Below are 27,313 nucleotides of genomic sequence, written 5' to 3' on the forward strand. Positions count from 1 at the left end.
GCTGAAAAAAAAAACTGAATAAATAAATAAATAATAAAATGAATAGAAAAATATCAAAATGAATAAAAAAAAAAAAATTTAATAAATTAAAAAATAAATAAATAAACACCTTATCAATCATAATCAACAAAGTTTTTATTTCCATAATCTAAAATTATTATAAATAATAAATAGACTTATAATAAATTTGAAAAAAATAAACAAAACATTTATAATCTGTTATAACAATGCTCAAGCACGATTCAACATTTAAAACAGATCACACAAATTTAAATTTACTTTGTTAATCACAACCAACAGAGTATTTTCTGTATATTTATAAAATAAAATATATATTATTAATAATATAAATTAAATAATAATAATAATATAACGATATTATTATTAATTTATTATAATATTATTTGATCGGTTTTATTTTGTCGGCTGATGCCTCTCGGCATTTATTTCAATATGGCTTAATTACTTTCCGGTTCGGTATCTCGAGAGTGAATCTCCACCCTCTACAACTACACCCCCACCCACCCTACTGCATATATATATACTCTATAGATTTATACCTATAAACTGGCTCAATGAAAAACTCTTTGATAAAAAGTTTATATTTTTTATTTTCAAGTTTAAATATATAAGCCATTGAATTTGTTGTTCAGAGTTCATTAGTTGAAATTAATCAGATGATAAATATTATTCACACCCATTATAACAAAATTTCAAAATAATTTTTTTGAATAAAACTTGCTTTTACTTTTATTTTTTTTATCTTCTTTTGAAATTTTTTTTTTTATTTTTTATATTTTTTTTCATCCTTGGGCGTATGATTTTACCAGTCATTACATCATACTCTATCATACTTTTTTATTTTTTTTTTTTTTTCTACTTGCTTTTGAATTTTTTACACCACGTACTATATTTTATTATATTATACTTTTTTTAACTTTACTTTTCTTTTTGTTCCAAAGAGGGATCAACCGTGTCGACTGTAGTATTATTTTTTTTTATTATTATTATAATATTACTTTTTTTTTATTTTTATGTTAACTGATTGATGTTAATAGTATACATAATATTTGAAATATATATTTTCTTATATATTGCAAAAATTTTTATTTTGCTGACTCACATGGACACTAATAATAAATTTACATGTATACTTTTTTGTATTTTTTATTTTCAATACTCAATATGAATAACAAATGTGTGTTTATCTATTAAATTAATCGCCGGAGGGGTTGACCACGTTTCTCCACGAGTCTAGTATTTTTTTTTCTATACATATATATGTTATAATTTATAACAAAACATTATTGATCACTTAGAAACATGTGAGTCAAAACGAAAGAAAAAAAAACACAAACACAACTTGCATTTCAATATCATCAGTCATTTTCTTTGACATAAAAATGGTCCGAAGAAATATAAATTCATGTTATATATTTATTTATATTTATTTATTTTTTTCTATTTGAATTTTTTCCTTTTTTTTTTACGTATAAATTATATATTCATGCTCACGTTTTTATATCTTGACTGAAATTTTTTTGTGTATCTATATCAAAAAAAAAAGTAAAAATGCAAGCTCTACAAAAAATTAAATAAAAATATATATATTATTTAAATTTTAGCATGGTTTGAATTTGAAAAATAATACTTTAATTATAATGCATGAAGAATAATGAGTTATGTTGATGGGAAATGAAGGTGACTCTTGAATTTTATTTAGAAATAAATTATTGAGATATGAGCTTTGATATTTTCATATCATTTGCACGCTACAATTTTTTCCATTTTATTGGAGTATATATATTTTTTTTAATGCATATTTTTGCTTATTTTTTTTTTGCTTTTCTTTATAGAGATAGTCTTTTCTTTGCTCACTTTGTAATTCAACTGCTTTTGTCGTGGTTGCAACGGATTTTTCACTGTATTCAATAGAAAATATCTACTGAAGCTTCAGACTCAAGGAGAAATCAGCTTATAACCAATCGATAGTCGCAAAAAAATTTATCATTTTCACATAAATCTTTGCTCATTTTTATTCCAACAATATTATATAACTTCAAGTATTTTATAATTAAATTATTATCTTGAAAATTAAATTATTTGTCCCATTTTTTAATCAAGTAAATTTTACTAATTAGTAATTCTTAAACTCCATTTAAACATGAATAAAAAAAATAATAATAATCAAACAAATCCCTTGTCTTAAATAAAGATAAAAAAAAGAAAAAAAAATTTTAAAAAGTCTTGTAAAATACCTGGTAATCTATTTATAATTATTTTTATTTTTTTTTTTTTACTACGGTTGTTGTATTTATACTGGCTGACTGGCAATGTAGTTGAATTGAGAAAAAAATGGTTGTACTTGTTTGCTGGTGATTTTAATTAATTAATTTGGTTTGTCCAGTTTGTTATGTGTGTAGTTTTATGTGTGTACATGTGTATTGTAACACGTACATATGAAAATTCAATCCACGTAAAACAATTGCATGTAAATCCTCTTGTCTTGAATATAAAAGTTTAAAATAAGCTAGTGCAGGATTGAATACCACAAGTTCGTTTTGAACCGCAATACTCAATCGATCACTTAAAATAAAAAATAAAAAATAGAAAAAAACTATATATATTTCTTTGACATTGTTGAATTTTCTTATCTAATGCCAGAGAAGTTGTGGTAAAGTTTGTCATTTGGACACTATCATGATTAAATTTTCCATTCAAACTTTGTTATTACTATTATTATTATTATTATTTTACATTTAAATAATATTATTATAGAAGAGAATTTTATCACTCAAAATAATGGAAACAATAAATTTCACAACCTTATCACAACCATAATAATAAAATTAAGTATATATAAAAAGAAAAAAAATTAAATAACTGTAAGTGTAAATTTTTTAAATTGATTTTATTTATTTTCTAATTATTTTGCCAATTTTATTGACAAAAAATTAGTGTTGTTAATTAAATAATTAAATAATGATTTTTAATTTTCACTTGGAATATTTATAATTTTTTTTTTTTTTTTTAATCATATTACAAGAAACGCGATATGTTACACGGAATTTTTAATTAAATCTTTTTTTTTTTTATTTTCTCAATTACAACATATTATTGTTAATTAAATTATCATTTTTTTTTTTTTTAATTTTCTTTAGAATATTTAATATTAATTTATTTAATTTATTTTTTTAAATGTTATTTATGGCATTAGCATATTCACAACCTTAATACTTGCAATTGATAATAAAGATAATGAAATTTCTACAGCATTAATATCAATTAGTTTAATTTTATTTTTTTAATTTATTTTTTCTAATATTTATATGTATTTTTTTTTATCCATCATTTTCAATTATGCAAGAGTAAATGCAGTGAAATAATGAATAATTTAATTTTGAGTTGAATTTTTTTTCAAGTCAATAATAAAGTTTATTAATTTTTTGGGTTCATCAAGTTAGCTGATGGTAAAGCTGACAAAAGCCCTGTGTTTTTGTTTCATATTGATATCGAGTTCAAATCTCTTCTGTTGCATCGCTTCTGTCCATGCTTGATACTTTAAGAAAGACCTTTTTCGGTTAAACCCATTATTGAGCAACTATTTGTCGTTAGTTTGCGGCAAATATGATCTTGTGTAGACCATGTGAATTACGCACTTAGTCTACGCCGGGAAATATTTGCCTCAAACATCAGCTGGACAACTCTTTTTATTTTTTTTGATAATTTTTCATGAAAATTTGTATATAATATCAGTGAGGGTGTGTGTGTACGAGTGCCAAACTAGTTAATTTTTTGATTTATAAAATACAAAAAATTTAAATAAAATGATTTAAAAAAAATTAAAAAACAAAACAAATTATTCAGATAGATTTTTTAAAATTCCATTATGATTTTTTTGTTTATTATTTTTTTATTATATAGTGCGTGAAATCTATTTTTCATTTTCTATAAATAATATATTTTTTCTTCTTTACTATTGTTTTTTTATCATTACTCGTCCCCTTCAGTCCCTTTATCCTTTTTTCTCAACAACCATTGCACACACCACTTTCAAGTCGTTCAATTTCCGCGCAATTTCCGCATTTTTTTCTCGATCGTATTGTGAAAAAAAATTCTGTGCAGTATAGTATTGCACATGAAATAAAAATAAAAATAAAAAAAAGCATATATAAAACAGTTCAAAGAATAAAAATACCCTCCAGCCAAAGTACTGTGTTTTAATTTAAAAAAAAAAAAAACAAACTACTCATAAACACATCCACACACACGGACATAAACTGCATATTAATTTATGAATTTAATATGTATTCTCAACAATATAATCATCTATAATAAATAATAATACAACTAATTTCAAATGTTGGTCAATTTTTCTAGTTTCTTTTCTTTTTGTAGAAAAAAAAATTCTTCATATTGTTATTCTTTATTTATAATAATAATAGTAATAATAATATTTATTATTCTAATTTGTTCCTGTTTTTTTTATAACACGTATATATGCATAGATATTTTTTAAAATAATACTTCTGACTGAAATATTCATTAATTTATACTTCGTCTAGTCGAAACGCGCTTCATTCTTTCGCGCTTGAAAGTTTCACATTAATTTTCATTACTTAATATTTATTTATAATTATATATTAAAACAAAGATAATATAACAATGGACTTGGTTCTTTTCTGCACATTAAGTTTCGACTACTATACATTTTATTTATAATAACTATATATATAAATCTCGAGGGATCTCTTTTGAATTGTGTTTTATAGATTTGCCAATTGTTGTATTCTACTAAAATTTTGTACTTTATATATATATTATATATATATATATATATATAATTGTTTCGAAACAACAGCATACCCGAAACTCATCGATATAAACTCAAGCTAAAGTTCCGGCCCAGCGATCAATTATAATTCGAGCGAATTTACCAACGGTGTTGCCCGCAGCCAACACTCACTGATCAATATTTACTTTTTTTTTTTTATTTATAAAAAGAAAAAAAAACATAAATAACAATATTGAAAGTATATTGAAAAAATAATAATAAAAAAATATTTATTGATCAGCAAGTGATGAAGAAACACCTATGAGAATTTTGTTTTTTTATTTTTTCTAAATATTATTTTGACTTTTTATGCAGCGATAAATCGAAAATAAAAAAAAGTAGAAGTAATAAATTTTCTAATAATAATGATAATATGATTTTTGTGTGTGGGTGTGAAATTTGAAATTTTAAAATGATAAAATTTTTCGATAATATCTTGAATATATAACATGTAATTTTGTGAAAAATTCAAGACCATCAATAATCTTGCAGTGTGTATATATGAAAAGTAAGATTAAATTATAGATATTGAGTTATAAAAAAAAAAAAGAGTCGTTCAACTTGATTTCGCCTAGAAATCCATTGAACAATCAGTTTTAAATAAAGTTCAGCCTGGCTATACAAATGAATATTTAATTGAATCAGTGAATGTGTAACAGCCGTCTGAATGCACGTCTATAATCGAGATTAAATATTGTATAAATAAGAGGATTCAAAGCTGAATTAACGTAACCCAGCCAAGTTATAAAATAAACCATTTGATCTGATGGACAGCATACTGTACAAAATGGTACAATAACATACATGAGAAAGAACGGCAACCAGCATACAACAAATACCTGTTAATAATAAATAATGAAAATATTTAAACTAGAAAATGCTTAATTTAAATTTGAAAAAAAAATATAATGATGATGATATACTTACACCCATGATAACACCAAGTGTTCGTGCAGCACGTCTTTCTTTAGATAATGATATTCTTTGTCGTTCTTCAATAAATTGATAAACAGTTGTTGATGTTGTTGCACCATTACCACCACCAGCACCAGACACACCATGTCTACGTGGATGACTTGATGATTTTTTTAATGTATCATGACAACTAACTGTAACTTCAGTTGCAGCATCATCATCAATAACAACAAGACTTGTTTTAGCATGTATACGTGGTGTTGAACGTTCATTATGATTTGTTTCACTGCTAACTGATTCTTCAGCATCATCATTATCATTTTTATGACGTGTTGATGTCACAGCACCAAGACGACTTTGACGTGCACGTTCACGTAAACGTCTACGTGTTGCAAGAAATATTTCAAGATAAACAAGACTCATTAATAATAATGGTATAAAAAATGAACCAAGTGATGAATATATAACGTAACCACGTCTTCTTGTTAATTGACATGGTGTACCAGGATCAATTTCTTCTGGCCAATCATTCCAACCGGCTAAAGGTGGTGAACTAATAATACCAGATAATATCCATACACCAGCAATTGTACCAAGTACACGCTTGAGTGTTCTTTTTTGAGCATAATTTATTGGATCTGTTATTGCCCAGTAACGATCAAGTGCAATTGCACATAAATTTAATATACTTGCTGTGCAACATAGTACATCACATGTTAACCAAAGTTTACAAAGATGAATACCAAACATCCATTTACCCAATACAAGATATGCAACATTAAATCTATCAACAAATTTAGAGAAAAGATATAACAATAATGTATTCATTATTATGTATTCAAATTGTATGATAATTAACAACTTACGGTTCAACTAGAATTGCAACAGCTAAATCAGCAACAGCAAGTGATACAATAAAAAAATTTTGTACAATTCTTAGTGGTCTGTAGGTGAAAACTGATAAAATTACAAGAACATTTCCAAGTACTGTTGCCAGTACTAGAAAGCCGAGGATTAAAGAGGCAGCTGCTGCTTCCCATGCTTCCATTGTTGAACCATTTTCATTCTCTGGAGAAGGACAACCACCAGTATCGTAATCTACCACTGTTGTCATTGTACCAGCTGATTCACCACTGGCATTCATTTTTTTTTATATTTTCTCCAACTAATAACATAATTATAAAACATATGAAATAATTAATTTTATATCTAATGATATTTTTTTTTTTTTTCTCATTTCTATAACTTATTTATTATCGTTATCCGGATATTCTTGAAATTTAATTAATGTATATATTTTTTTCTTAATTATTCACTGATTTTATTGACACAAATTAGAGGTAGAATTATTATTATTATTTAAAATAATTAAATAATGATTTTTAATTTTTACTTGGAGTATTTATAATTTTTTTTTTTTATCATATTACAAGAAACGCGATATGTTAAACGGAATTTTTAATTAAATGTTTTTTTTTTAATTTTCTCAATTACAACATATTATTATTAATTAAATTATCATTTTTTTTTTTTTTTTAATTTTCTTTAGAATATTTAATATTAATTTATTTAATTTATTTTTTTAAATGTTATTTATGGCATTAGCATATATTCACAACCTTAATACTTGCAATTGATCATAAAGATAATAAAATTTCTACAGCATTAATATCAATTAATTTTATTTTATTATTTTTTTTTTTTTTAATATTTATGTATTTTTTTTTTTTCATTCATCATTTTTAATTATACAAGAGTAAATGCAGTGACATATATTTTTTCAAGTCAATAATTAAGTAGTTATTTTTCTGAGTTCCTTGAGTAAGCAGATGGTTAAGTTGATAAGAGCCCTACCTCATGATCGTGTGGTAGGGAGTTCAAATACCTACGTCTTCATTTGTTATCATCTCAAGTCATACTAAACGGTGAATTTCTATCATTTGGGGCAAATATAATCTAGTATAGACCATTGAACGACGCATTTGGTCTACGCCAGGAAATATTTGCCTCAAATCACAATCATCTCAAAAGAGGAAAACCTCTTTTTACTTTTATTTTTTTATAATAGAAGGATAGGAAGACTTATTTTTTCTTTTGTTTAAATTAATTTCATAATAATTTGATTATTTCTCCATGAAAATTCGTATATTATATCAGTGTGTGTGTGTACAAGTACCAAACTAGTTAATTATTTTTTTTATAAAATACAAAAAATTTGAATAAACAAAACAAATTATTCAGATAGATTTTTTAAAATACCAAATTTTTTAATTAATTAAATGTACGAAACATTCAATGTAATTTTGTAAATAAAATATTCAACATGTATTTATAAATTCAAATTATTGATTATTATAATCCAGTAACCCGCGTTAAAATAATATACAATATTGAATTTTTTTTCAAATCAATAATAAAGTATAATTATTTTTTTGGGTCCATCAAGTTAGCTGATGGTCAAGTTGACAAGAGCCCTGGTTCTAAATGTGTTGGTATCAAGTTCAAATCCTGATCAGTTTCACATTCGTTCTCATGTTTAGTTTTACCACACCACATGTCTTTGATGATTCTTGGTACGTAGTTGGTTAACGGTTAACTGTCACATCACCTTGAGTTTGAGGCAAATATAATCTAGCGTAGACCCTGTGAACTACGCGCATGGTCTACGCCAGAAAATATTTGCCTCAAACACCAGCTGGATAACTATTTTTATTTTTTTTGATAATTTTTCCATGAAAATTCGTATATAATATCAGTGTGTGTGTACAAGTGCCAAACTAGTCAATTTTTTTTATATAAAATACAAAAAATTTAAATAAACAAAAATGATAAAAAATTAAAATAAAAAAAAAATTTATTTTTATAGATTTTTTAAAATACCATTATGATTTTTTTGTTAATTATTATTTTTAATATAGTGCGTAAAATCTGTTACTTGTTTTCCATACAATTTATTTAATTAATTAATTAATATTACAAAGCAATGTACGAAACATTTAATGTAATTTTGTAAATGAAATATTCAGTATATGTATTTATAAATGTAAATCATCGATTATTATAATCCAGTAACCTGCGTGTAAATAATATACAATATTGAATTTTTTTTCAAATCAATAATAAAGTATTATTATTTTATTGAGCTCATCGAGTTAGCTGATGGTTAAGTTGACAAGAGCCCAGCTTCTTATTCTATTGGTATCCAGTTCAAATCCTGGGTAATTCATCGTTTATGTTTACGTTGACAGTTCTGGCAGTTCTCCTATCTGTGAAGCAAGATCCTCCATCTATCACATGATCTTGAGTTTGAGGCAAATATAATCTAGTGTAGACTATGTGAACTACGCACATTGGTCTACGCCAGGAAATATTTGCCTCAAACATCAGCTGGATAACTCTTTTTATCTTTTTTGATAATTTTTCATGAACAATTTTTTTTCACAGATTTTCTAAAATACCATTATGATTTTTTTGTTAGTTGTTATAGTGCGTAAAATCTGTAGCTTGTTTTTCATATAAATTTTTATAATTATAATCAACTAATTAATATCACAAAACAATACGTACGAAACATTCAATGTAATTTTGTAAATGAAATATTCAATATGCAGGTATTTATAAATGTAAATCATTGATTATTATAATCACAATATATTATCCAGTAACCCGCGTGTAAATAATATACAATATTGAATTTAATTACACTATTTACCCAACATGTGAAACATTTTTATTTCACAATAATAAATTTTATTTTATTATTGCTCGTGACATAATATTTTACACTATAATACATCCAATAAGAAAATATAATCCTTAACAATTTCCAAGTAAATTTAAAACAATATATAACCCGTCACATTATATTTATCGATTTTCTGTCGATATATTATATCAACTCGGTTTAAATTTCACGATATAAAATTCCATACTTAAAATACATACAAACCCTACAACCATGAGCTCATACTAGTATAAAAAATTAATAAAAAAAAAAAAAAATAATCCACCGAACAAATATATTTAAAAATTTCCTATTATTCCGTGACTTTTCCTCGAATTTTATAAATTATATACATCATCATAAAAAATATAATAATACCTACAATATTTTTCTACCCTTATGACATTGTCAATTATACAAAAATATACAAGCAAAGTGTATTTTAAACTATGATTATATTCATATAGGGGTTGTGTATAAATGCTTTTAATGATCAAAATTTCGATATAGTAAAATTCACAAACCCCGTCAAACTTTTTTCGAAAAAACATTTAAACTAATAATAATAATTGAAATAAATTAACATGATAAAATATTTAAACAGTTAAATATTTAAACAGGGCATTAAATAACTTGGTCAATTATATTTTGATATGATTACACGTAGATAATAATTATAACAAAGTTAGATGATCACGTTGGATCTCGATCGATGAATTCAAATCAAAATGCAATGTCCTGTGCCGGCATTAACCATATATATATATACGAGTTGAAAAAGACAGAGATCGAGATGAAAAGAGAGAGAGAGAGAGAGAGAAAATAAACGTTTGCTTGCTTGTACAAAATATATATATGTTGGTAAATTACATCGAAACGCCATCGAGGTCCAAAGTCGATTATCAAAGTCGGTTGAATTCATCCATGAAACTCATTTGTGATTCCCGGGGGAGGGTTTCATTCAATGATACTATATCTGTCTATAAAATACTGTATATATAGAGAGAGAATATGGGAGAGAATTTTGGTGATTTGGGAATTGCCACATGATACGACATTGAATTTCTAACCGCGTGTCGATCGTGTTCTTCGAGCGTACACTCACAATTGACCACAAAATTCTCACAAAATATATATATGTCTATTCGTTAGGGGTATAAAATTATTATGTGTGTCTTTGTGTGTATGTGTGTGTGTGTGGGGAGATACATATTATATATGCCTTTAGGTAAATTCAACAGTACATCCTCCTCTGTCTGATTCCACTTTGATAGCTTGTTAATAATATGTATATATATGTGCAAAGCAATTTTGAGTACACTGGATCACCACAAAATCCTATATACACATGTTGCTATCTATGTGTGGTTACTATCTTTACATATATATATATATATTTGTCGCTTGTTTTATTTATTTTTTATTTATTTTTTATATCTCATTTTGCATTAAATATACATTGTATATTGCATTTATGAGCTTGGACTTGAGTGTAACCTTTGGCTTTTCTCGACCATGAAATATCCAGTTGCTTTTGGCTTTTAAGCGATGAGAAAAGCCAACTGCGCGGAATTTTATTGGGTGCTTGAGCTAAAATTCGTTAAAGAGCTCTTATAAAAATTTGTTAAAAAAAGAAATCTTTTTATATATTGTTAACGATACCTTTTTTTTTTTTTTTTTTCTCTTTTGTTATGGGCGTGTATATTTATTTAATTAAAAATTTATATTATCATGTTCAAATATTGGGGATAATGTTGTTATTAATTTTCCCAAAAAAAAAATATAAGATTATGTAAAAAAATAAATATGAATTATAAAAGATATTGATAAATTTTCATAAATTTATAAATTAAAATCTATGAGACGTTTGTTAAGACTTTAATTAATATTATAATTATTTGGAAAAAATAGACAAATTTATAGCAAAAGAATATTTTTTTAAACTATAAGCAAACAATTATTAAAAAATAAAATATTTTAGCTTTTAATTTTAAATAGGTATATTAACAAGTGTATTTAAATTTTCTTCACCCTCAAATTTTTCAATCCAATTGAGGTTTATAAATAAAAAAAAAAATATTTCAAAACTTAATTAATTCTCAATATCCTTTCTCGAACATAGTATTATTTTAAAATTCAATATACAAATTGATTCTACAAAAATATTAAAAACCTGCTGTTGAAATAAATTTAAAAACCATGAAATTTATTCGAAAAAAAAAAAACAAATAAATAATAAGTATGCATCTTAATTTATTACAGAATATAGTGTACATATATTTTAATTTCCTTTACAAAATTCTACAAATTAAAAAAAGTAAATATGATAATTAGAATATAAATATAACAACTTGAAAGTTGACGTGAATTGATGGTTAAGATTTGAGAGTTTTGAAGTTATATTACGCTGGGCGGAAGCAAATCTGTCTAGGGGTTGTAACTTGGTTTCCATAATTTCACCTCATCATTTAGCTTACATACATATCCTTGCAAGTTTTGCACAGTTGCACACATCACTATTATACATGTATATCAACATTTAACCACCGGTTTTGTACATAGTATTACAAGTGATGTCTATATATTCACTTATCTGACAACATCAGCTGGCCTGCACCACTGCATTTTCATGTATATAGCTATATTCTCTCCCTATGATAATATTTATCATTAAGATGCATACAGTATAGAGATCCAGTTGTGCCAAAAGTATATATAGAAAATATTGAGCACAAATTAATTTTATAAAAATTAAAAAATATATCAAATGCCCGCAAGCCAACTCATAGTTTTTAATCATATACTAAATTTTTTTTCAAAGAGATAACGAATCCCTTTTTACGATGCTTTTTCTCAAGTAAGGTACTCGAGTATTCTCACCCCTTTTTTTTTTCTATTTTTTTATTTATTTCTCAACCCTCAGGCACACTTAGTTAATAACTTTTTACTCGTCTGACTTTTTGTCGTAATTGCCTTTTCAATTATCAGCCTTGTTGTTATTATTATTTTTATTTATATTATAAATTAATTAATTTATTTGTTTTATATATTTATATATATTTTTTTTTTGTAGTTTTATATATATATTTATGATAATTAAAAATTATTTTTAATATTAAAATTTTATTTTAGTAAAAACATGGATGTTTTTAAAGTTTTAAAAATTAATATGCAAATATTTTTGCCTTTTTTTTACAATGTTCTATGGCTACTTTTCTTGTGTTTTATTAGAAAAAAAAAAATGTAAACTTCAAAGAGGATAATAATTTTTTTTTACTTTCAACATCTTGGGGATTTTTTTTTTTTAAATTAATATTTTCTTGTGTTGGCTGTGTTATACCACATGCTTTTAAAAAAATGTCAATAAAATTTAAATATTTTTTGTTTGATTGATGATAAAAAAAAATATGGGAAAATATTATTTACCTGGAATAAAAATTGTTTGATGAGTTTATTTTTTACAAATAATATTTTGTTTGATTTTTTTTTTTTTTGGGTTTTTAAATTTTATACTCGAGATTTTTAGTATTTAAATTTAAAAAATATATAATTGAACTTATCCTTTTTACTGGTAAATGCACTGATGGATGAATTTTTTTTTTATCAATCAGATGTAAAGATAAATATTTTTTCCATGTACACACAAGCACATTTTATTCATCCTTTTTTATGATTTTTTTTATCGGTTTTTCTCTACTTTTTCTATACAAAATTCAGCATAGAAAAAACTAATCCATTGAGTTTGTTAAAAAAAACTTTTTTGGACATTTATTCAACCTTTATGAATTTAATTTTTATTTTTTCTCAATTTATTTCTACAAACTTTCTTGAATTTTGTTTGATATTTTATCTTTTTTTTTACCAACTTTTAATTGAAATGATGGGAATAATTTTTTTTTTTACTTCATTTTAATCTATTGTTTATTCAATATAAAATATTATTAATCTTTACTTTATAACAAAGACTGTCAAAAAAAATTATAAAACTTTTATAAAATTTATTCAACTAATTTGATTTTTACTCGAGTAAATTCTCATTCATTGATATTTCATTTCAACTTCAAATGATCAATTCAATCTATTTTCAATAAAAAAAAAAAAAAAAATACAAACTCTTTCAGTTAACTATCTATTTTTCATTTATATAAATACTTTTTTTTTTTTTTTTCTATATAAAACACCTTTGAATCAGTACAAAGCAGTTGAAAAAATAAAAATAAAAATAAAATCAGTTAAATATTATATATCCGTTCATTCAGCTTGCAAATATATAGATATATAAAATAAAAAAAAATGATAGTAATAAAAAATATATTGATAGTCTATTATAAAAGAACTACGTAAAAAAAAAAAGTTTAAAAAAGTCAGAACTGCAAAATTGACAAGATTTGGTGAACCGTGAGTACCGTTCAAAAAACAGGATAAGATAGTTTTTCATATTTTTTATTTTATTTAATAGACAGTTTTCATAAAATCCGGGTAAAGTAAAAGGCAAGTAAATAAGAACAAAAAGAAGACTAAAATTTTCCGGGTCAAACCCTTGTCATTTTAACGTTGAGCCAAGTAAAATTGGAATGAACAATAAGGAACTCCGAAGGGATGAAAAAAAAAAATATATAAAAAAAGAGATTTTTATAGTACTGCGTGGTCATGAGGGAGATAAAATGAAAATATAATAAAGACAAAGGATAAAAGTGTATATTTTTCTTACCTTTCTTTTGTTGTTATTTTATTTTCTTTTGCTATTTTTTTTTCACTTTAGTTTAATAATCGTGAGCTTGTATTTTCAGGCATTTTGGTTACATGAATATTACAGTGATTTTAAAAATTTAGTTTTATTTTTTTATTTAAAAAATTATTTGCTTATTTATTTATTGAAAAACAAAAAAAAAAATGGTATTTAAAGTAGAATTTTATGGATTATTTTGTCAAACTCTGTACTAGAAAAAAAATTCTATTTTACTTTTTGAAAATTTAAAAATAAAAAATGCATGTTCATTATTTTTTTATTTTTTTTTTATTTTCGTATTTCAAGCGAGCTATTTTAATCATGAAAATTTTAAAAAACTTTATGAACCGCGTCAAGTTAGTAATTGAGTCATTCTCAATTTAACAAAAATAATATTTTAAAAATAAATTTAATTTTGTTAGTCAATCGATATAGCTGTTAAAATTAATTTTGTTATCTTTTGTATTTTAGGGTAACTATTTAATGGCATTGTTAAAAATAATAAAATTAATTTTAAAATAATTAATAAATCGATAAATTTTTAGTTTAATTTAACTATATACTAAATTTAAATTTTTTCATAAAATAATAACAATTTAAATTTGTGAAAATAGACTGATTTTTTCCACAATCAATAAAAATTTATATATTTTTTTAAAAATTAATTATCTCTATTTTAAAAGGCCACTTTATTTTTTTTTACTCAAAAAAAGCTCATAGAAAAATTCTAAAAGCCCTAAAAAAAAAAAATAAATCAAATAATATATTTTCTTTAATAATTATAATCATTAAAAATTAAATCCTCAACATCAACATTCCTTTTTTACCTAACTGTATTAATTTAAATCTCATACAATAAATTAAGAATATATTTTCTTTTTCGTCATTTAGTTTATATACAGTATATATATAAGCTTGTAATTTATCTATTCCATTGGGAAATTTTCTACTCTTTTAGACCGTCCAAAAAAGATTGAGGATATTCCGAAAAAAAAAAAAAATATATATACCGATAATAAATTGGTGTCTTCAGTAGTAGATGAGAACGCCATAAGGGAAAAATGAAGATGACAAAAAAAAAACAGAATCTATATACCTATAATATAAATAAAAAAAAAAAAAAAAATTAGTAGAAAAAGAAAAAAAAATAAATAGGAAAATGAAATTGGTATTTCAGCATTGTATTGTGAGTAGGCATAGCAGATGTTAACAAAAAGCCAAGGCGTACACTGTGTTGCATGCATATATATATATAAAAAAATATAAAAAAAAAAATATATATATCCACATGATGTACCCACAAGAACGTTCAATTCGCCGCCGCAATAGGATATAGAAAAGAAGCCGAGGAAGATGAAGAAGATTACTGGTGAAGCCACTTCGTATATACACTCGAGATTTTATTTTTATTTTTCCATTCTTATATACGATTTTTTTTTCCCTCTTTTCATACTTTCATTGAACAAAAATGTGGTTCATACAACCATGTGGATAATATACCAAACTTGTGGATAAATATGTGGATAAAAAAAATTTTAAATTGAAGCAAATGAACAAGCACAAGTGAATTAACAAGAATCAAGATAAAAAAAAATTACTATTATCATTTTTTTTAACAATCAATGAAAGGGTTAAGATATGTAAACTCAAATTATACTGCACCAAGTTGAGTGAAGCAAAACGAAAAGACACACTATCGTAATTTTCATTTTTTTCTTTTTTTTTCTTTTTTATATAAACTCTTTAATTCAAATTTATTCTGATGGAAAAAAAATTTAATATGATTGGAGATTTAATAGATTTTAAAATACTTTTTATGATACATTTATATTTTTTTTTTTTCAGGCCAATCAATGTCGGATTTATCGATGAGTTGGATTGTAATTAAAATTCGTTTTCAAAATAAATTGGCTTTTTTTTGAAAAATCACTTATTCATATATTATTCTTGTGAATAAATCAGACGCTATTTTTGGTTTTTGCAAATTTATGTTTCCATTATTTCAAAATTTTCAATCTTTTTTTTGTGAAAATTTTAAAAATATTTTATCGATTTGTTTATTTCCAGTCTCTCACATTTTGCTTCATATCAATTTTTGTCGCATTCAATATCCGAAGAATTTCCATTTACCCGGATTTCATATCGAATATTCAACCCCAAATGAGAGGGAGAGACAAAGAGAGCAAGGGTAGTGTTTTATGATCTCATAAAATAAAAAATAAATAAAAAAAAAAAATCGTATAACCAATTTTCCATGATATTTTTATACATTTGTGTGTTCAAAAAAATTTTTTCATCTTTAAAAAATATTAAAATATGTTTATAATAATAAAATAGAAAACAGGGAATAATACTATATCATATTTAATTCAATGAAATACGTTTTTTTTTTATATTTGCTGAATAAATAAAAATGTTTATCTTCGCAAAGCTTGAAAACATTTTTAAATAATTTAAGCAATTCATAAATATAAATATAATATTAATGAAAAGCTGGAGGACATTTTGAATTTTAAATAAATACAACGAAACATACTAGATACACAATGTTTATTATATTTTTTTCGATTAGATTATTCGCATAATTAAACGTACACAAAAAAGCTCTTTAATTAAATATTTATTTTCAATTAATGAATAAATTATTTATGCATTCATATACCACTTGATAAATTATTTAAAATTTAATTAAATAAATAATATTTGTTGTTTTATTAACAATATAATTTAAATGTTTTAATTATTTAAATTTAAAATGACAAAGGCTTATCTCCAGCTTAATAAAACTACCTAATTTTGAGATAAAAAAAATTTCAACATAAAAAATATAAATTGACATAAATTAATCTATAAAAGACATAAAAAATTTTTTTATTTGTTAATAACAATAAAGGTAGAATTTTATGGACTTTAGTTGTTTTTATTTTTACGAGCTTTTTCAATATATTTTTATGGAAAATTAAAAAAAAAAAAAATTAAAAAAGCTTTTTTTATTTAGATAAATTTTTCATAGGCCTTTTTAATACTAAGGCGACAATTTACATGTATTTTTTTTCAAAGTTAAAAAATAAATATATTTATAAACTTATTCACGAGTTTCATCAAATTTAAAACGACTACAATATGAAAATATGTATAAAAATTCTCAAAAAAATAAATAAAAATAATACACTAAAAGGATTTTATATGGAAAAAATTTTTGTGAGAAATAAAACATGTGTCGAATATATAAATTTTTGTAAATAAAAAATTTATAATATTTATAATATTTCATGGTTGCAAATAAACCTAAGTGCATGAAGATTGAAGAAGAAAAAGAAAAAAATAACAAAAAAATTCTTCGAAGAAATAAAATCGTATTATGAAATTTTCAATATATAAAATAACAATTGTAATTTTTTAGTTAAAAAAAAAATAATGATAATAGAAAATATATATTATAGAAAAATAATCGACCTTGGCGTGCCGTTTCGAAATAACGTTTATCGTACACGAACGTGCGAGTATAATTTGTGTAAAATAAAATTACTTTTTCGAGAGCAATTGAGAGGCGATGAACATGGTCTCCATGACTCGTTTAAACATGACAAATTACCACTAAATTTACCATTCAAACAATTAACAATCACCCCCCAAAAAAAAAGCACATTGTAAAATCGTATTTTTATTTTTTTAAAAAAGTTTTTCAACAAGTAAAATCATTGAGCTTTTTTATTTATGATTAATTCTTTTTCTTTACTACACAATAATTTAAAACAACTTTGTTCAAAAACAATTGTATTGTTATTTATATTATTTTTTATTCTATGAAAAATAAAGTCGCTCATAAAAACTAGGGTACTTACATAAAGACTTGAAAAACTCTGTTAAAGAGTGACTTTCAACTTTGCGTGAGTGCGAAATTATTATATTTTTTTAATAACTCAAAACTTTATATATATTCTTTGATAAATATAAAACGCAAATGAGCTTGCGGTTATATACACATATTAAAAATCTCTTATGACCTTTTTTTTTATTTTCAATTTTATATATGATATTATTATCAAAGCATGGATTGAAGTGCGTCACAATGAATATACCAAATAGAGCTTTTATTTATATATATATATATTTTCAATCCCATGAGTGATTTTTCTCTGGTAAAAAAAATATAGAGAGGTAAATAAAATACACCTCTATACAGGCGACATTTAAGCCTGTACTCTTGGAGGATCGGTTATTTATAAAGTGATTTACAATAATCGATAATCCGTGGTTTTTACCCAGTCTTCGTGAGCTTTTTTAACCCTTTGGTAAAACATAATATCTTTATTATTATTATTATTTTTTAATTCTATTTTTCTCTCTTGTGTGTGGAGGGTATATGTGTATTTTTATATTTTTTTTTTTTTAAGCTCTTTTACAGCCCCTATTCATACTGTCTCTTTACTTGCGGATCGTCAGCTATAGTTTATAAACACCTCCGTCGACAAAACGACCTCGCCAAAAAACCATCCAACCATGATTGAAATGTCGATCTTGCTATTAATCACTCGACTTCCGTTAAGAAGTAGCCAACCATTCACTCACTCACAGCAATTTTTTCTTTCATTTTTTAATCCTTTTTTTTTTATATATATATATTTAATTCTATTTTTTATTTTTTATTTCGATACCATAATACTCTTGTAAATTATATTTTTTAATTTTTTTTTTTTCAGATAAAAATGAAAATTTCTTTGATAAATTAAATAATGTTATTATTTATTTTTTTTATTTTGTTTATAAATTACCTTTGTGAATAAATGAAATATGATATTCATTTAATTTTATTTGAAAAAAAAAATAAATATCCCACGAGGTTTTTTTTTTTGAAAATTATATTTCAACAATTTTCACGATGCAATAGTGTTACGGAATTTTTTCACAGTCTATATACATGAAAAAAAAAAATGCATTTTTTTGAAACACAAAACCATCACTTTTTGATAAAAAATAAAAAATACAATTGTTATAAAATGAAATGAAAAAATATCAACACAGTTACCTGAGGTCGGTTATCAAATGCGGTACACGACGACATGGTTCCGGTGTAAAACCGTCGCACCGTGATTGTTCGGTGAATACTACACACATCTTGTTGAAGCCAACGGTTTGTTATCCCTTCTTGAAATATATATGCGCCGGTGTTAACAAATTGCGTCGACGCTAATGTCCAAAAGACCAAAACGCAAGCGCACTTAATTTTCAAAAAAAATTTCTAATCCAATTTTTACATTATTTTGACAATAATTTATATTACATTAACACATGTTACAGTAAAATATTTTGAACACTTGAATTTTGCATTTTATCTTTATTATACAGATGGAAAATAGATTAAACAATTAAAAATTTTTTTGTTTTTTACCAATGTAACCGAGGGATGAAAAAATAAAAATACAATAAGGGTTTTTTTTTTTTTAAATAAAAATGGTAAAACCAAAGAGTAAAATGAAATAAAATAATACAAAGAATAATATATGCATAGAAAAATAAAATGTACAAAATATTAAAGACAAAAGATATTTGATATGCTGTGAACAATATTAAAACAATGATACAAAGAAAAAAGTAAAATTCACGCTGCAATATATTTTCTCTCAACTTTTGATACTTGTTTATTTTAAAAATAAATGTTTTCTTTTTTTTTTTTTTTAAAGCATTTTCATTACTTGCAAACAAACAAACAAGCAAAAAAAAAGACAAACAAACTTATCTGAATTTCAATTAAATGCTTGTTAAATTTGTACAGTTTTTTCTTCGGGAGTTTTAAATATTACGAACATAAAAATCAACACAAAGTATAAAATAAAATTATAAAAATAAAGAGGTCAACAATATATATATTTTTATTTTTATTTTATTTGTATTATTTATTTTTTTTTTAACAACAATTTCAAGTTGTTAAAATTTTATCACACGCATCAAAGAGTTAATGTAAAATATATTTTCAGCATGTTAAATACCAAAAGCACCCTTCTAACAGGTTCAACCCTAAACTTGCAAAACACGCAGACCACTAGAGGGTAAAACACTTGTTTGTATTATTTTTTTTTTCATTTATTTTTTATATATTTATCTCTTTTATGTAGCTTTAAATACTTTTAAATTTATATTTAGATATCAAAAGCCCGGAAATATCTTTTTAACACTTTAAACACTCAACAATGAAAATTTAACTTGACATATTATCGACATTTTATTTTCAACAATCTATTTATTAACAAGATAATTATTATCTTGAGAATTTTTTATTAAAATGATACTCAATCACTCAATCGCGATTAATTTGTCTCTTCTTTTTTTCCTTTTTTTTTTTAGTCATTAAGCTCTCTCACTGTGTCAACTTATCCAGCAATTTTTTTTATCACTGTAATTTTTTTTTAATTAGTTTTTTAATTTGTCAAAATTCAGAGAAAAAAATTTATTTTTATTTTTGAAAATTATATTTATTTTATAAGTAAATTTAAATTATTTTTTTAAAAATATTTATGTAAATTAAATTTAAGCATGTAAAATTGACAATACAAATAAAAATATAAATAATTTTAAAATAACTTTTATTTTTTTTTTTTTTTTTGTAAAGCAATTTTTTCCATTGATATAATTTATGTAAACTTTTTTTCTACTTGAAAAAATTATATCGTCAAATTAGAGTTTAAAAAATTTATTCTAATTTATTTTTTTTTTTCTCATCGAATAAGTCTACTTAATATTACTCAAATTTAAAATAAAAAAAAACCAAAAAGACATATTTTCATATATAATTTTGAATATTAAAAAAAAAAAAAAAAAAAAAAACAAATTAAGCTTGATGAATGGAGGAAAGTTATCAAGCTCATTAAACTCCATGAAAATTATTGATAAATTCTTAAAATATTCACAAAACTATGTCACATAAATTTTCCAATAATTCAATTAAATTTTTAATTTAAAAAATAACTATATATCAATAACTTAAACCTTAAACACACAAAAATAAAAAAAAACATTAATTCTTTATATAAATTATTATTAAATAAAATTTATTGATAAAAACAAAAAAAAAATAAAAAAAAAAATCATAAATAACCTTTTATCATCATTATTTCGATTTTTTTTTCTTTTTTTTATATTGAAATATACACAGCAAGTATATTGAAATAAATTTTAAAAAATATTTTACAAAAATCCTTTTAGGACAAATGGGTGGTTCATGAAATTTTTGAAGCTGACAGTTCAAAGAACATGCCAAGAAAAAAAAAATCTGTCTAATGCACTCTGAGTTTTTCAAAACATATTGTCGTTGAAATAAAATAAAAAATCTTTATGTAAAAAAAAAACCAAGGATTTACCAGAAATGTATAATATATTTTCATATCATTTTTTCTATTTTTCATATATCAACTTATATTTATTGTATAAAAATAATACAGCAACTTAAATTTTCTCAATTTTTATTTATTTAAAAAGACATTATGTCTTGATATTATTTTATTTTTTATTTCTAGTCATTAAATTGACGACAATACATCATGAAAATTATATTGCCATTAAATACATATATACATCGATTTAACTTGATGTTCTTGATACTATTACTATTGTTATTTTTATTTATATGTAATTTATATGTTTTTTTTTTTTTTTTCAATTTATAAGGTCAAAGTTTGTTTTCCCCTAATACAAATTGATGACGGACTTTGCGTGCCCTTGCAATTGATAATAAATAAACAAAATAATAAAGAATAATAAAAATAAATAATATAAAATGTTAAAAAGTTAAAAACATTGCCACTTCTCTTGTTGAATGTAATCTCATCTTAAAATGATAACAAAATATCTTGCAAGTACTGTCAAATGTATCTTTTTTTTTCTTCTTTTTTTTTCATATATTTTTTTGTTATATCATCAGTCAACGCTGGTTGATCATTACAATCACCTCGTCATTGAATAATACACTAAAATCATGTACGGAATATATTTTTTAAAATACTCAGGATTACGTATTTCTATTGCTTCGAGATTTGCTTCAACGAAAAATGGATTTTGGCAGCCAAAAAATCAACCAGTAAGTCAAATAAATAATTAAGCTTTACATTAATTATATTTATATTTTTTTTAATTAATATGTATTTATTTATAAAAATCATTAAAATTTTGAAATTATTGATTCATTAATTTGACCTCAATTTCTAAAAAAAAATCATACATAAATAACTTGTTAATTTAAATTAAAAATTCTATTTTTTTTTCTTCTTTTTTTATCTATTAATTAATACGAGGTAATTGGTTAATAAATTTTATAAAAAGTTTTATTAATATTTGAAGAATATTGAACTCAATAAAACACAGTGAATTATAAGTTAATTTTATCGGTCATTTGCCTCAACACTTTAGCCTTGAATTCTCAAGAAAGTTGTTGAGATAATTAGACAATTTTTTTTTATTTTTACTATATATATATATATACTTTATCATGACGTTGAATATATGCTTTATTTTATAAATTTTATATATTTCTACTTGTTATAAATTTAATGATAAAAATTAAAAAATATATATTTTTATTATTTTTAAAATAAATCGAAATTATTTAACAGTTAACAAGTTAAAAAAAAAAATTATTATTAGTCTCTTTATTTATTTATCAACTAATTAATTTTATTATTTATTCAATTATCAGTAGACTTTATAGACACACGCCTTTCAAAGTAAAATAAATAAACAAAAATAAACATAAAATTTCTACAAAATTATACACAATTATTTTTAAATTATTATAAATATTTATTTTTACTATCTTATTCATTAACAACAACTGATAATAAAAGATAAAAAAAAATTGGAACTTAATTTGTCATTTAAATAATTATTAAATAAATAGTAATAGCAAAATAAAAACTTTGATAATTTAAATTTAATATATTAGTCAAGTAAAATTTAATTATAACCAAGTGCTCTAGTAATAGTTGAAATAATATATAATAATAATATAATTTTTTAATTAGAGTACAGAATTACGTAGACAAATACAAACATCAGACAAACCACGTCGTGCAACATTTACTGATCGTAGTCAGCTTAAATATGCAAGAAGATTAGTTGTTAAATTGGGAAGTGCTGTTATAACACGTGAAGATGAACATGGTTTAGCATTAGGTCGTTTAGCTTCAATTGTTGAACAAGTTGCTGAACGTCAAATTGAAGGACGTGAATGTATTATGGTTACCAGTGGTGCAGTTGCATTTGGTAAACAAAAACTAACTCAAGAATTATTAATGTCTCTTTCCATGCGTGAAACACTAAGTACAACTGATCATACACGTGAACATGTAGGTGAGTATATCAACAATTATTATTATCATCATTTAATATTTAAACAAAGCATTTAACCTCGTTGTTTTATCGCAATTTTTCATTATTTTTTACCTGGATATATCAATTTTTTTATCATTTCATTCTGATTTATATTTGAGATAAAAAGCTAATTTTTTTTCAGTCAATTAATAACACTTGTTAATGATAATAAATTAATTATCATCAAGCTTTTGAATTTTTTATTTTTTTTTCTATCTCTCCTTGAGATGATATTTCTATGTAGAAATTTCGACAAGTATTTCGATACTATAATTCAGTAGACTTTCAATAAACCAAAGGAAAAAAAAAATAACATTTCAACATGTTGGGTGGTAAATTATTCATTTATTCAGTTACAAATAGGGAGATCAAGTGGTTAAAGCTTGACATGTAAATTTCCTCAGATAAATTATTACTTGAATCATAAAATTGTCGTCACAGGAAATGAATCCTTTTTTTTTTTTTTTTTTATTTTTCTTCGTCTTTTCTCTTTGCAAAAGTTTGATATTGAAATATTGAATATACATATGGATTTTTTTTTTTTTTTTTTTCACTTTAAAATAAATGAAAAAAAAAAATTATAATAATAAAATAAAAAAACTTTTAAAGAGTACTTTTTTTTTTTTTTTTTTTCATTGATGTTTGAAGATATTTTACAAAAGTAGTTGTATAATAATGAAGAGCATTCAATGAACAAAGAAAAGTCTGCATAATTGTTTTTTTTTTTTTTCTCCAAAGTGTTGTAGAAATTAATAAAGATAAAAAAAACTTCATAAAGTTAGCTTTAAAAAATTCAATATAAAGTTGCATTTTCTTTGTTAAAAAAGTAGCATGTAATGTCCAAACTAGTTATTGATCGATTAAAATAATAATAAAAATAATAATAATTTTAGTAACACTATTGGAACCTCGTGCAGCAGCAGCAGTTGGACAATCTGGTTTAATGTCACTTTATGATGCAATGTTTGCCCAGTATGGTGTTAAAATTGCTCAGGTACTCGTGACAAAACCAGATTTTTATAATGAAGAAACACGTAAAAATTTATTTAGTACATTGAGTGAATTAATTAGTTTAAATATTGTACCAATAATAAATACAAATGATGCTGTATCACCACCACCACAAGCTGATGAAGAAGTTGCTGGTGGTGGTGGTCGTCGTGGTATATCAATAAAAGATAATGATTCATTAGCAGCAATGTTAGCTGCTGAAGTACAAGCTGATTTATTAATATTAATGTCTGATGTTGATGGTATTTATAATTTACCACCATGGCAAGATGGTGCTAAAATGCTACATACATTTACTTCTGATTTACGTGGTACAATTAAATTTGGACAAAAATCAAAAGTTGGAACTGGTGGAATGGATTCAAAAGTTAATGCTGCATTATGGGCACTTGATCGTGGTGTATCTGTTGTTATTTGTAATGGTACACAAGAAAAAGCCATTAAAAGTATTATGGAAGGAAGAAAAATTGGTACATTTTTTACTGAAACAACAAATCCATCAGTACCAATTGATTTAATTGCTGAAAATGCACGTATTGGATCAAGACAATTACAAGCACTAACACCACAACAACGTGCATCATGTATTATAACATTAGCTGATTTATTACAAACAAGAAAAACTGAAATACTTGATGCTAATCGTAAAGACATTGAAGAAGCTGAAAAAAGTGGTTTATCAAAACCATTATTATCAAGATTATCATTAACATCATCAAAGCTAAAATCACTTAGTATTGGTTTACGTCAAATTGCTGAATCATCATTAAATAATGTTGGAAGAATATTAAGACGTACTAAAATATCAGATGGTTTAGAATTAAAACAAATAACAGTACCAATTGGTGTTTTGTTAGTTATATTTGAATCAAGACCAGATAGTTTACCACAAGTTGCTGCATTAGCAATATCAAGTGCAAATGGTTTATTATTAAAAGGTGGAAAAGAAGCAATGCATAGTAATAAATGTCTTATGAATATTGTTGATGAAGCATTAATAACAGTTAATGCTAAAAATTCAATATCACTTGTATCAACACGTGAAGAAATTAGTGATTTATTATCAATGGATCAACATATTGATCTTATTATACCAAGAGGTAGCTCAGAACTTGTTAGAACAATACAAGAACAATCAAAACACATACCAGTATTAGGACATGCTGAAGGTATTTGTCATGTTTATATTGATAAAGATGCTGATTTAGATAAAGCTATGAGAATAATTAAAGATTCAAAGTGTGATTATCCAGCTGCATGTAATGCCATGGAAACATTATTACTTCATGAATGTCATTTGAAAAATTCATTTTTTACTGATGTATGTAGTATGCTACAAAAACAAGGTGTAAGTTAATTTAATATCATTTAAATTAAATAGAAAAATCAATTTTATTAGCTAGTTAACTTGATAAATTAATATTTAATTATTTATCATTCAGGTTAAAATTAATTCTGGACCAAAGCTAAGAGAACAATTGACATTTGGACCACCACCAGCAAAAAGTATGAAAATTGAATATGGATCACTTGAATGTACAATTGAAGTTGTTGATGATCTAGATGAAGCTATTAATCATATTCATAAATACGGAAGTTCTCATACAGATGTTATTGTAACTGATAATGAAAAAACATCAAATTATTTTAAACGTGAAGTTGATAGTGCATGTGTTTTTTCAAATGCAAGCTCACGTTTTGCTGATGGTTATCGATTTGGTTTAGGTGCTGAGGTATGTTGTATATATATTCTCATTTATTATTTATCATTTTGGTAATTTTATTTACTTTATTGCGATAAGAATTCAAATGTATTCCATTTGCAAGCTATTCAAGCTATTCAAGTATGTGCATTTAAACTAAAATGGATTTTTAAACTTTTAAAAGAGCTCAAAAGTCCATTTAAAATATTTATTTATTTACAATTGTTGGTTTATTATTATTATTTCTTAGGTTGGTATATCAACTGCACGTATTCATGCACGTGGACCAGTTGGAGTTGACGGACTTTTAACTACCAAGTGGGTGCTTCATGGTGAAGGGCATACAGTTGAAGATTTTATTGAAGGAGGTCCAAGAACTTACGAGCATCAATCGCTTTCAATCGATTGAATTTTTAAAAAAATTATCCAACTACTTGTAGAATTATTTGAATCAAAAAAAAACCTATTTATCATGATTTTTAAATTTTTTTTTATCAAAAAAAAAAACAAGTAAATAATACCTGTGATTTTATAGACATTTTTATGTGTGTATATATTTTTTTGTGCTAAAAAAAAAAAGTTGTATTATTATTTGTTGAAATTGTAATTTACTTTATCATTTAATATATTATTTTTTAAGTGATAAATCACAAGGTAAAAAAATTATTAATAAAGTTTTATTGCCAGCTTAAAAAACATGAGGAAAAAAAAATAAAAAAAAAAAATTGAAATTTACACAAAATAAAATTAAGAGAAAAAAAAAAAAAAGAGTTTCATAAAGTTTTACAACGTTTTATATCAAGTGTAAAAATATGTTGCAACTTATAAAAAAAAATCAAATTTACTATTTGGTGATATAATATAAAATTCAAATATGATTCAATAAAATAAAAATTGTTGATTTTGAAACTTTAAAACTTATATATTATTTTTTTCACTTGATAAATTTCAAGTATTTTTTTCTGAAAGTATAAACTAGATTATTGCTGATTTATCATTGTCAGTTAAAAAAAATAAATATATACTTTGTAAAA

At 23.6% G+C, this 27,313-nt stretch overlaps 2 protein-coding genes across 4 annotated transcripts; one reads left to right on the top strand and one right to left on the bottom strand.

Annotated features, from left to right (window-relative positions):
- Window positions 1-346: 346 nt before the first annotated feature.
- LOC122860475 (tyramine receptor 1-like) lies at window positions 347-19,330 on the bottom strand. 3 transcript variants are annotated; one of them, XM_044164303.1, is made up of 5 exons: window positions 19,232-19,330; window positions 18,978-19,115; window positions 6,616-6,914; window positions 5,762-6,533; window positions 347-5,673 (listed from the first exon to the last, which is right to left on the bottom strand). In XM_044164303.1, the coding sequence occupies exons 3-5, from the start codon at window positions 6,891-6,893 to the stop codon at window positions 5,476-5,478; spliced, it is 1,248 nt and encodes a 415-aa protein (XP_044020238.1). In that variant the 5' UTR covers window positions 6,894-6,914; window positions 18,978-19,115; window positions 19,232-19,330; the 3' UTR covers window positions 347-5,475. The 3 variants fall into 3 exon arrangements, with proteins under 3 accessions (XP_044020238.1, XP_044020240.1, XP_044020241.1); XM_044164305.1 differs by lacking the exon at window positions 18,978-19,115; XM_044164306.1 differs by lacking the exons at window positions 18,978-19,115; window positions 19,232-19,330 and adding an exon at window positions 18,048-18,539.
- Window positions 19,331-21,884: 2,554 nt separating this feature from the next.
- On the top strand, window positions 21,885-27,313 carry LOC122860476 (delta-1-pyrroline-5-carboxylate synthase). Its single transcript, XM_044164307.1, has 5 exons — window positions 21,885-22,276; window positions 23,217-23,544; window positions 24,459-25,924; window positions 26,019-26,309; window positions 26,530-27,313. The coding sequence occupies exons 1-5, from the start codon at window positions 22,175-22,177 to the stop codon at window positions 26,686-26,688; spliced, it is 2,346 nt and encodes a 781-aa protein (XP_044020242.1). The 5' UTR covers window positions 21,885-22,174; the 3' UTR covers window positions 26,689-27,313.

Source organism: Aphidius gifuensis, linkage group LG1 (genome assembly GCF_014905175.1).
Source record: "Aphidius gifuensis isolate YNYX2018 linkage group LG1, ASM1490517v1, whole genome shotgun sequence".
Classification (NCBI taxonomy): domain Eukaryota; kingdom Metazoa; phylum Arthropoda; class Insecta; order Hymenoptera; family Braconidae; genus Aphidius; species Aphidius gifuensis.

Coding starts and splice junctions, on each gene's coding strand:
- LOC122860475 (XM_044164305.1), bottom strand. CDS start 6,893: ATGAATGCCAGTGGTGAATCAGCTGGTACAATGACAACAGTGGTAGAT. Junction 6,534..6,615: donor GTTGCAATTCTAGTTGAACC/GTAAGTTGTTAA, acceptor ATTTGTTGATAG/ATTTAATGTTGCATATCTTG. Junction 5,674..5,761: donor CACTTGGTGTTATCATGGGT/GTAAGTATATCA, acceptor TATTATTAACAG/GTATTTGTTGTATGCTGGTT.
- LOC122860476 (XM_044164307.1), top strand. CDS start 22,175: ATGTACGGAATATATTTTTTAAAATACTCAGGATTACGTATTTCTATT. Junction 22,277..23,216: donor GGCAGCCAAAAAATCAACCA/GTAAGTCAAATA, acceptor TTTTTTAATTAG/AGTACAGAATTACGTAGACA. Junction 25,925..26,018: donor GTATGCTACAAAAACAAGGT/GTAAGTTAATTT, acceptor TTTATCATTCAG/GTTAAAATTAATTCTGGACC.